General features: G+C 40.0%; 1 protein-coding gene across 4 annotated transcripts in view; it reads right to left on the bottom strand.

Moving 5' to 3' along the window:
* Window positions 1-12,343, bottom strand: part of LOC120792940 (uncharacterized protein KIAA0513-like) — a 53,533-nt gene that overhangs the window by 6,352 nt on the left and 34,838 nt on the right. For all 4 annotated transcript variants that reach the window (XR_005707910.1, XM_040132357.1, XM_040132356.1 and 1 more), the window contains exons 3-9: window positions 11,928-12,027; window positions 11,193-11,266; window positions 10,418-10,488; window positions 9,330-9,537; window positions 9,179-9,219; window positions 8,965-9,037; window positions 7,067-7,144 (exon numbers count right to left, since the gene is read on the bottom strand). Coding sequence is in view for 3 of the 4 variants with exons in the window: in XM_040132357.1 (XP_039988291.1) it covers window positions 7,067-7,144; window positions 8,965-9,037; window positions 9,179-9,219; window positions 9,330-9,537; window positions 10,418-10,488; window positions 11,193-11,266; window positions 11,928-12,027 (645 nt within the window). In the remaining variant the exon portion in view is untranslated. The remainder of the gene's footprint in view (window positions 1-7,066; window positions 7,145-8,964; window positions 9,038-9,178; window positions 9,220-9,329; window positions 9,538-10,417; window positions 10,489-11,192; window positions 11,267-11,927; window positions 12,028-12,343) is intronic.

Consider the following 12,343-nt stretch of genomic DNA (forward strand, 5'->3'; position numbering starts at 1 on the left):
CTGTCGGTGGTACATGCCGTGTAGGGGCTTGTCCCTCCATGACGGTTCCTCCTCCTCCTCTGCATCATCATCGGGTTTCTGCTGCCTGAGGTATTCACTTATCAGTTCATCTTTGGGGGCCATCATCCTGATGTATTCCTGGATGTTGGTTGTTTCGTCCTGTACAGTGGCTCTGATGCTCACCAGTCCTCGGCCTCCCTCGATCCGCTTAGGGTACAATCTCCGGGTGCTGGACTTGGGGTGAAACCCTCCATAGATTGTGTGGGGCTTTCTTGTCTTGATATCAGTGGCCTCTATCTCCTTCTTTGGCCAGCTTATTATACCAGCGGGGTATCTGATGACTGGCAGGGCGTACGTGTTGATGCCCGTATCTTGTTCTTCCCATTCAGCCAACTTTTCAGGACCTGCCTTACTCTGTGTAGGTATTTGGCTGTGGCTGACTTCCTTGCGGCATCCTCAAGGTTCCCATTTGCCTGCGGGATCCCAAGGTATTTGTAGCTGTCCTGAAAATCTGCAATGCTGCCTTCTGCTAGTTCAACCCCCTCTGCTCTGATCATTTTCCCTCTCTTCGATACCATCTGACCACACTTATCTAGTCCGAATGACATTCCTTGGTTGTTGCTGTAGATCCTGGTAAGGTGGATCAGTGAGTCGATGTCTCGCTCATTCCTGGCACACAGCTTGATGTCTTCCATGTAGAGGAGGTGACTGATGGTTGTTCCGCTTTGGAACTGGTACCCGTAGCCACTCTTTGAGATGATCTGGCTTAGGGGGTTCAGGCCTATGCAGAACAGCAGCGGGCATAGTGCATCACCTTGGTATATGCCACACTTGATGGTAACTTGTGCAATTGGCTTTGAGTTGGCCTCCAGAGTTGTTTTCAACAGCCCCATTTAGTTCTTGATGAAGGCTTTTAGTGTCCTGTTGATTTTGTAAATGTCCAAGCATTCCAGTATCCATGTGTGTGGCATTGAGTCATAGGCCTTCTTGTAGTCAATCCAGGCAGTGCACAGGTTGGTCTGCCTGGTCTTGCAGTCTTGGGTGACTGCTCTATCGACCAGTAGCTGGTGCTTAGCACCCCTGGTATTACTACCAATTCCTTTCTGGGCCCTGCTCATGTATTGGGCCATATGCCTATTCATGTTAGCCGCTATGATGCCTGACAGGAGCTTCCATGGTGTACAGAGGCAGGGTATAGGCCGGAAGTTGGATGGGATCGTGCCCTTCTGGGGGTCCTTCATGATCAGGACTGTCCGCCCTTGGGTTAACAACTTTGGGTGCGTCCCATCCATCAGCAGCTGGTTCATTTGTGCTGCCAGGCGTTCATGGAGTGCAGTCAGTTTCTTTAGCCAGTAGGTGTGGATCATGTCTGGGCCCGGTGCTGTCCAGCTCTTCATACCTGACACACGTTCTTGGATGTCTGCCATTGTAATGGTTACTGGATCTTGTTCTAGGAGATTGCTGTGGTCCGCTTTTAGATCCACTAGCCACTGAGCATTGGTTTTATGTGATGCCTCCTGCTCTCATATGCTCTTCCAGTATTGTTCAGTCTCAGCCCCGGGAGGATCTGTTCTCGTATTATTACCTTGCCACTGAGAGTACACTTTGGATGGTTCGGTGGAGAACATCCTATTTATTTTCCTGGCTTCTGCTTCTCCTGTGTATCTCTTCAGGGGGGTAGCCAGAGCTGTGAGCCTTTGCTTGGCAGTCTCCAGTGCCTCAGGTATAGGCCGCTTGTCGTACTTCCTGGGTATCCCTTTCCTCCCCATACCTCTCTGTAGCTCGGAGTTGACTAACTTCTCTCTGTGCTGCCTTGATCTTGGCCTACAGCCTCCTTCTCCATGGGGGGTGGAGCTCTTTATGGCTTATGGTGTTCATCTTGTAGCCAAGCATCTCTAGGATCACTGTTGCTGTGGTGTATATCAGCTGATTGGTCTCAGTAAGGGCTTGGTACCCAATCTCGGAGTGTGGGAAGGATAATGATATCTCCCCTCTGACCTGTCGTCCTGGCTCCCCCTTGCTGTAGCAGGTTTGTTGTACCTCATCAATCTCTAGTTGTGATAGAAGTTGCCGTTTGCAGATGTTGGAACACTGAGCTAGTAGTTGTTTCCTTGTCAGCTTAGATGGTGGGTTTCGAAGCATCCATATATCCCACAATCTCTGCATGTAACACCTCTCATCGGGGTTACTTGTATAGTAGCAGTCCAACAGATCCCTATTCTCTGACATGCTCCATCTATGTCTTGTTCCAGTAGCCCATTTCTCATCAGGGTGTCCTGGTTCCCCAACACAAGGTCCTGACGCGGACCTTGTTGACCCGGGCGACGCCCGAGCCGGTGTGACTCTCGAATTTGCATTTTCACTCATTCTGAGGTAGGCCAGCAGCACACACACACACACACACACACACACACAAACACACACACACACACACACAAACACACACACACACACACACACACACACACACACACACACACACACACACACACACACACACACACACAATTAATTAAAACCGGTAACTGGTTTTAATGTTGTGGCTGATCGGTGTATACTTTACTCTGGAACCCCTGTAAATATCTCAACATCACACATGAAATCACATTACTTGGTAAGGTGTTGGCAGAAATGAAAAAGAACATATATCCAAACATCAAAATCGACCAAAACACTAGCAATGTGTTCAGTTGTTTTAAGGCTGATATTTCTATTTATGGCATGTGCAGCATATCTCAATCCAATCAATCAATCCACAGTGGAAACATAGAGGTGTGCAAAGACAGAGACAGCAAGGGGAACATGCAGGTGGAGGTAGAAAAACTATCACATGCAAGAAGATTAATGGTGTGAACATGCAGTGAGCTGGGAAGAGACAGAGAACTGCTTCAGACTGCAGTGGATCTGCTGCCTCTGTCTCCTGCTCTAGATATAACTGCCATCCCAGACTTTGTACATGGTGTCTTTGCACATTCAGGATAGTAACTGAGGGTGTGATGCTTTTACTCATCAAAGGTCGTCACAAAAATCATTTCAACAGCAGCATGACAGAATATCTAGGTGAATCACATCACCTATTAGACAACCACAACAAAATGCCAACAGAAGCAGAAATATAATATAAACAAGTGAAGAACTCATATAAAGTGAGACAATAAAATAGGTTACACTCTAAAAAACAATATTACACAAACACAGTAATTCCATTATAATTATGAGTATAATCACTTCAAATTTATAATTCTACCGATGTGAACAGTATTCACTGTTGTGATTAAGAAGATTATATATTTTAATTTACATACAACACAGTTTCACACTAGACTCCTGTCATCCAGTCTGGGGATTTACATTTCGTGACTATCCTATCACTGTTCACTTGAGCGCATCTGACAAACTGCAAATTAGACTCAGGTCAACTTCCAAACCTCGAGCCTCGCCCTTCAACATGGAACATGTGTTTTACTTTGTTTCAGTCTCACACCCATCAGAGCTGATGAGAGAATGTGTCTTGTGGTCCTATTGTAGGTCATCCATCTTGGCAACTATGGAATCTGGAGTGTGCCACCAGAATGATTATAGACTTGTACCATGTTTAATTATGATCAGTTAAGATACTGACACATTATTAAAAGCTACAAACTGATTAATCAAATAAGATATACTCAAAGTAAAAAACATATTAATAAAAACATAATCAAAGTTGCAAACATAAACAACACTTCTGTTTCCTTATTCTATCTTTAAATGATGAATTCATGATTAAATTTTAAAATGGAAGTGCTACCTTAGTTATAAGGCTTTTTTTTTTTTTTTTTTTTTTTAAATTGGATTACTGTATTCCATCTTGCAATTCATTTTTTTCCTACTTTATATACACAGTTTCCATTGTGTGATTGCTTTAATTTAAAAAATGGCTGCATTAAATAATGGGTACCAGGTGAACTTTTCTTGTAAACAAACAGTTATGTTTATATTCACTGTTTCTAACGTGTTGATTTATAGATGAATATTTCAAAACCTGGACTCTTTACATCCATGTTCCATAAGAGTCTTCTTTATTACCTTTTGCTGGCGCGTTTGTACATTTCTTGGAAATGGCAACTACAAATCAGTGGAATAGTGTGAAACTATTGGCAGGACTGTGTACCCCCCCCCCCCCCACATTAGCATGTGGATATGCAACCATATACATGTACACGAATAAATGATAAACAATACAAACATTGCTCCATAGCACTACTAACGGTAAAAACTCTACAGGGTACCTTTAAAGATGTGTAAACAGTGTTCCGCCTAGTAATGCCCAAACCACAGAGCAGCATCAGAAGCTCTGTATAGACCCCATACAAGATTCCTCCTAACACATAACAGCTTGCAAATCATCTGTTAATCAGCAAATCCCTAATACTAAGAAATCTATCATTTTTAAATTTGTTTTAAATTGATCAATTTATTAATTGATTATAGTTAAAACATTGTAAAAGCATTCCTGCAGCACACTTCATGCTCCTAGCACTATGAACAGTTGTCTTTTTGTTTTTGAACTGGGGTTACTGGTGTGTGATTTACAAAGTAATTGCTCTGTTGTCTCCCCTCTACCTCTTGAATATGCTAATAAGTTAGTGGTTAACTGTTTGTTGGTGATCGTAAGGCTTCATTTTAACAATGTACATGCTACTGGGGGTTGAATATTATTAAAAAATATTGTTAATGTTACTGAACTGTCAGTGACACTGAAGTTATTAAAACAGATATACCTTAATGTATTAATATTAACTCTGTGTGTACAGTTAACCGAAGACCCTTAAGCATAGTTTGTTCGTATTTATGCTAGAACTGATAACTTGATTGCAACTGTGACACAACAGATTCAATTCCTCTTCATCAGTGTAATTTTGAATGTTTTACACACACCGCAAATCATCACTGTCTTGTCAGCCAGTTGGTGGCTAGCTCGCAAAGTCAAAGAACTACTTGTTTTGGTTAGGTGTGTAAACTATAAATACAGCTCTTTGTGTTCAGAGAATGACCAAAAAGGGAAAATTTAAATACACAAAATATTCCAATGTACAGTGCATTCTGAAAGTACGCCAACCCCTTCACTTTTTTCACGTTTTGGTATGTCGCAGCTTTATGCTGAAATAAAAAAAAAATCATCAATAATGTAAATACCCCATAATGAAAAAGAATTTTGGAAATTTTGCAAATTTTTTGAAAATGAAATACTTAAATATCACATTGACATAAGTAACATGACCCTTTGCTATGACACTTAAAATTCAGCTCAGGTGCCTCCCATTTCTCTTTTTCATCTTTGAGATGTTTCTACACCCTGATTGGAGTCCAGCTTTGGTCAATTCAATTGATTGGACATGATTTGGAAAGGCACAAGCCTGTATATATAAGGTCTCATAGCTGACAATGCATATCAGAGCAAAAACCAAGCTGTGAGGTTGAAGGAACTGCCTGCAGAGGTCAGAGACAGGATTGTATCTAAGAACAGATCTAGGCTACAAAAGCATTTCTGCAGCAGTGAAGGTTCCCAAGAGCACAGTGGCCTCCATAATTCTTAAATGGAAGAAGTTTGGAACAACCAGGGCTCTTCCTAGAACTGGCTGCCCGGTAAAACGGAGCAATCGGGGAAAAGGGTCTTGGTAAGAGAGGTGACCAAGAACACAATGGTCACTCTGGCTGAGCTCCAGAGACCCTATGTGGAGATGGAAGAAACTTCTAAAGTAAAACATTCAGACTTAAAACTCCACCAATCTGTGCTTTATGGCAGAGTGGCCAGACAGAAGCCTCTCCTCACTGAAGGACACATGAAAGCCCGCTTGGCATTTGCAAAAAAGGCACCTAAAGGACTTTCACACTGTGAGAAACAAGACTCTCTGGTCTGATGAAACCATGATTGAACTGTTTTGCCTCAATTGTAGTCATCATGTCTGGAGAAACCAGGCACTGCTCTTCACCTGCCCAATTTCATCCCAAAGGTGAAGCATGGTGGTGGACAATGACCCTAAGCACACAGCCAAGACAATGCAGGAGTGGCTTAGGGACAACTTTGAGAATGTCCTTTACTGGCCCAGCCAGAGCCCTGACTTGAACCCATCGAACATATCTGGAGAGAACTGAAAATGGCTGTCCACCAACAGTCTCCATCCAACTTGACAGAGCTTGAGAGGATGTGCAGAGAAGACTGGCAGAATATCCCCAAATCCAGGTGTACTATGGTTGTCGCGTCATACGCAATAAGACTCAAGGCTATAATAGCTGCCATTATGCAATTGTCATTATGGGGTATTGAGTATAGATTGATGAGGGGAAAAACTAATTTAAACAATTTTAGCATAAGGCTGCAACATAAAATGTGAAAAAAGTGAAGTCTGAATACTCTTTGAATGCACTGTATCACATAACGAAATATCTGCCTTGTCAGAAAATGATGTTTTTCTTAACACTGTAAAGAACCACACAATAACTGTCTTTTTTGCTAGCTGTCTTTAGATTTGATGGTCCAGATACTGTTTCTATAGGATTCCTATACAAACTGCAGAGCCTCTGCCCTTCTCCTCCTCTCTGCCTTGATTAATCTTTGCTTTTTCTCTTAGTTTGACTATTTCTTTTTTTTTTTTTTTTAAGGCAGCGGACAAATAGAAGGACAGACCTCTCATCTTTCTCTTCATCCTGTGTTCCCCTGCCCGGCAGCGAGGCACAAGAAGACAAAGTAAACATGCAGAAAGAGTGAGAACAACAACAGCTTATAGAAGAGAAGAGTGGGGTATCAGGAGATTGTCAGCAGTAGTAGTTTAGGCTGAAGCATACTGAACAACACTGTGAGATTTGTCTTTGCTGAAGCCAGTAGAACATCCATAGAAGATCTTCAACCTTTACTTATATTTCATCGGACAGATACAGTGATAAAGGAACATACAAAGAGCAATACCGCACTCATGTTTTAAAAGATTCTACATTTCTTTCCACAATCTATGCAACTTTGTAATCTACTGTGTAAATAAATAGTTTTTTGTTCCATCTATCTGTCCAGACTCCCATCCAGACTCACCTTGTGGTTGGTGATCTTTTCTTCCTCTCACAATGGACGGCATCAAAAAATGCAGCATTCCAAAATCTTAGCGTGTGCCTGACAGAGAGAACAGATGACATATTATTAGTTTCCCACCTTACCTACGTCCCTAAGTCACTTGAGATGAGGCTGCAAATGACAGCCAGTGATGGCAAAGATTGAAATCATACATTAATCATTCTGGTCAAGTCTGTCATTTTAATTTCTCCAGGAAAAAACATGAGGGCATATAAGGACAAGTATGTAAGATTTAGTGGCATCTAGTGGTGAGGTTGCAGATTGCAAAACTGCATACCCCTCCCTTCACCCCTTGCTTTCCAAGCATGCAGGAGAACCTACGGTAGGCCTACAGGTAAACATAAAATGCAAAAGGTCCTCTCTAGAGCCAGTGTTTGGGGTGTGTGTTCTGGTCTAATGTAGAAACATGGTGGTACAACATAAAGAGGACCTGCTCCCTATGTAGATATGAAGGGCTCATTGTAAGCTAACGAAAACACAACAATTCAGCTGATTATACAATAATGAAAACATGATTATGAAAATCAATTCCATTTTTGCCAATAGATCCCCCGAAATCCTACAGACTGGTCCTTTAAGCTGTGATATGGTTCATACTACAATGCTTTGATGCATGCTTAATGTTGCCAGTCATGCGGGTCAGGACCCCACAAGATGTCCTTAGGGTCACAACATGATTTAAAGAGGTAAGAAAGAAAAAAAAAATGTTATTTTATTTTCATATATACATCATATCTACTTCTTGTATTTTTCTCTTGTGAAATATTTGATACTTATACACAATAAGCCCCCTAAAAATTCAATAAATTAAACACATTGAGCAAAAAGACAAAAAAACAAATAAATCAATTCATGCCCACACAACAAACAAAACCTGTGATTAGGGTTTGCAAGTAGACACTGATTTGTCTTAAGAGGTCACAAGTCAAAAAAGGTTGGCAACAACTGCTCTAGTTAAAGGAGTAGTACACTGAATAACAGTTACACTGGATTCCAATGGTGACGCAGAGTTAGGACAAAAAAAATGTCACAATGGGTCATAACGTGTCAGTGTTCATAGAAGGTTCTCTAACCATCCCTGCAGCATAATACACTTCCTTGCTGTTAATCTGTATGCTCGTTATGTTCTAAACAATCTTTGCTTTGCCAATTAATTATAGTAGCAGTATAGCACCTATAATAAATATTTTTATATTAACAATGGTGGACACAACTACTTATATGTTAAGGGGTCACTTGTATTGATAAATACTTCCCTTTATTTGTAATTAACTTTTTAGAATCCTTTTGGCTCCGTATTTTGGTTTTATGGCTGGCACCTTCTACTGTTTAGTGTCACTCCCTCCACTCTCATAGTGTCCCTCTTCCTGCAGCAGGAAGCCATTTTTAGCAAAAGATCTCTAATAAACCCAATGTACATTACCTGCCCAAAGCCTAATGGCAGTCATACAAAGTTAGAGACTGGCTGGTGAACACAGTTGAGCAATTAGTGGCCTAAGAACCAGACATTTTATGATACTGATGGAGAGAAAAACATAATTAAATATATACAGTGGATCTAAAGGAGAGAAGTTGATTATGCTGCACGAGTAGTTTGAGAGGTTTTTATGGATATTTGATACTAATTATGTAAATATGCTTTTTTGGGTCAGGCAGCATGTATTCAACATCCAAAAGATACATTTTGGTGGAGTAAACTGTTATTAAGTTGAGTTCATTTTAATAATTTCTTTTATGAAATTAACATTACTCCTCAGCTTCTGCAGACAGTCAGGAATATCTTGAAATAACCACATAATGAGCTTCTGATTATGCACAAAGACAATACATGGTGTATTGACAGAGTTTCTTCAACTTACCAGATGGGTTGCTGCTTCAAGTGGGTGTACAGGTACACCTTTTCTCCTTTCTTTTCCTCTGGAGCCTCGGACACTGTGGAGGAAGAGAAAACATGACAGGCACTGGCATGGCTCAATTAATTTTTAAATCACATTTTATAAATGTTAACAGAGCAGTGGAGCAGGAGAAAGATTTTTTTGTACTATCTATTGCACTGTAATAAGTGCACTATACCTGATGTTTTGGGTTTTGTATCAACTGGGAATTCCCCTTCCCTAGAAAGAAGAATGCAGTAGAGAAAAAGAGGAAGGAAAGACTAAGGAATTAAAACTATGTATGACTACGTTAATGAAAAGAATACAACAAAGACTGAGCATTTGCTCACTGAGTCTTGGGAGCCACTGAGCTCCTAAGCTTGCTCTCTAAGCCTCCAAAGAAGCCTCTGACATCAGTCTTAGATGTGTTTTTAAGGAGACGCTCAGCGGCATCCTTTTTTCCAGACAGCCAGTAGTTGGCTTTGTTGAGGTACGAGTCCAGACCAGCTGGAGGACCACCCCGATCCAGCAGCTCTGACGGAGACGGCTGAGACTTCCCTGAATTACAGGAGAAAAGAGAGTTCAAAATGATTATTTCTATCTGTATATGGCAATAATAAAATATATTTTTATATGTTTTAAAGTACCATAAGGCAAATTTGTTTTTAACATCTGTTTTTTTAACTCGATGTCCCTGTGGTATCTTTTGTCTAAGGCAGGTCAGGTGGATAAACAAGTCATTTGTACATAATACAAATTGCATAGTTGACAGACATCACTTATCCAAGGCTACCATTTGTTAAATCTCTGATACAAAATTAATCTGACAGGTGAGATTAAGATGAAATGTGGCATTTAGAAAAAATGGGCCTGTCTGAAATTTGATGGGCCAATTAAATTCCCCTAAACCAGCTAGAAATGAAAACAAAAATTTGTCCACAAGCTTCAGATGGATCCATCAGTGTTCATAGACTTCTAGCCTCATCCGGCAAAGATCTACAATCATGGACAGTTATTCTTCCTTTGGATCAGTTATGTTTCTTTGCAGGTCATCATTTGCAGGGAGATTTTTTGTAGCCATTCACTAGTGCCACACTGCTACACTAATCAAGCAAAGCTTCATGCTTTCATAAGCACAAACACTACCTTTATGCAACCACACAAAGTCACTGCATATGTGTTTGTGGTGTTGCTGCAAGAGAAACCACAGTGCCAACCTGTGGTGGTAACATTCTCTAAATCAGCACTGAGGAGTGATATTCACCTAAATATCCACAGCTGGTTTCTTTTGCTTTATAACTCTTTTCTGAGCTGATTGCTCATTTAATTTGTGCAATGGAAGTCTCGACACCATGCTGTGTTTACGTAAAGCTAGCACTTCTGACAGGGCTAGTTTGAAGTGAGTGAAAATGTTTAGAAAGATTGAATTACACCTTACCAATGTAGTAGTATGTGAAGCACATAGTCATGAGGTTTTTGGCCGGGCTGTAGTCATCCATCTGGTAACATCTGTAAACACACCATTTCATTAGAGATGGTCCTGTCATGACCTCACCGTTAGAACTGATGCAATTTACTGGATCTTTTTGACTCAAAGGATAAGTAGGTGATATTATATATTTTTCTTATCAACAAAACCCTTGAAAAGACCCTGCGATGACTTTGTACTACAACTAAGTATTGTCTGTGTATTCCAAACCAGATACATCTTATTCGTCTGTGCCATAGAGCTCCATTGTTGTCAAAAACTAATCAATGAGCCATGCTGTTGCATTGGGTGAAATGCATCTTCATTTCCTTGAAAACACACAAACTGTAGTTTATTTTGACTCATTCCCACATTCACAATCCTGCTGGTGGAAATACTCACTAGAGCACCAAATGCGTACTAATCCGCTGCTGAAAAAATTCCCCATAAAATGCTCTATTTCCTCCTGTCTGAATACAATTTCATAAAAACTACCACACCCACCTGTCATGAATGATAATACTTTACAAAGTATGTATTTGTGACTTGTTTTTAAAGACTTATGTCGTCCGTAAGAATGAATGGGCTTTGGACTGACTGACAGGGTAGAAAAATCAGGGACGTTTTTGTCTTTCACGGGAATTGCTGACAATAACAAATTTATAGATCATCCCCACCTTTATCCTTTGTTGGAGACCATTACAGTATGTTGGTCTCCAACAAAGTCAACCACATATAGACTCACTCAAACAGTACAACTGCAAAAGACTGCACCAGTCTGTAGAAGGTGGCTTCACTCACACATTTTGAGTGGCAGCGCTGTGAACACAGTATGACAAAGAAAGTTATAAACTTGTTTATTAAAGCTTAACATAAAGACAAGATCACAACAGCCATCAGCTAAGTTACACAAATTAAAAAAAAAAAAAAAAAAAAAAAAAGAAACATTCAAAAAATTACTGAGGACTCCACTGCTTATTTTAGGCAATATTTTGGTTTGATTTCTTGCTTTCACATAGGTATTTGTGCACTAAAATGTGTGACTAATTTTATGTATGCAATAAACTAAAACGGGAAGTTCATCCAAATATTACCTACTCATCACTATTTCTGTCAAAACTCAAGTTTGAAATTGTTGTTACTGTCAAACACATAGTGTTACTCAAGGTAAGGGAAACATTAACTTCATTCAAAACAAGGAAATTACTTGGTCTTGTTTACAACTTGACAGCCACATGAGAACAGAAATATCTGGCAACCATTTTAGATCTTTTTGGATTCAGACTCTACTCTCTAAAAGCTGTGTAACTTTGTAATAAAGCAGAATCTGACCTGTGCTGCCTTTCTCATTATGTTTTTGGGGGTCCAACAAGAACCTGTAATTCTTTGGCCAATCTATTTTGAATATCAGTTATTTTCCCTTTAAAAGGTCATACATGACATCTGACAAGTTACCATTCCAACATTTCACCATATTTACCTGTACACTGACGTATTTGGCAAACCACTCCCTGCCTTTGCCAGTCTCTCCACTGCATAATTCTCCAAAATGAGCCTTCTCTTCCTGGTCAAAGTCCTCCCTGTGAAAATATGGTCCAAAAACTCATTACAGCACTAATTTACAGACCCTGTAAAAAGATAGTCTCTTCACAGCTGGTTTTGTTTACTTAATTATTTATCAAATTTATTTTACTTAATCTGACAAGAAATTTCAGTATCTAGAGGCTGAACAGAATTTGACATGGAATTAAAAAAAAAAAAAAAAAAAAAAAAGCATCTTTGAGCGGTTAATGGAAAATCTTCAAAAAAGACAAGATAGATCTATGTACAGGACTTAGTGTAAACTAAAATTCAAATACCAAACAAATTCTTTATCTTTAGCAATGTCAAGATGTG

The sequence above is a fragment of the Xiphias gladius genome, chromosome 8 (assembly GCF_016859285.1).
Source record: "Xiphias gladius isolate SHS-SW01 ecotype Sanya breed wild chromosome 8, ASM1685928v1, whole genome shotgun sequence".
Lineage (NCBI taxonomy): Eukaryota > Metazoa > Chordata > Actinopteri > Istiophoriformes > Xiphiidae > Xiphias > Xiphias gladius.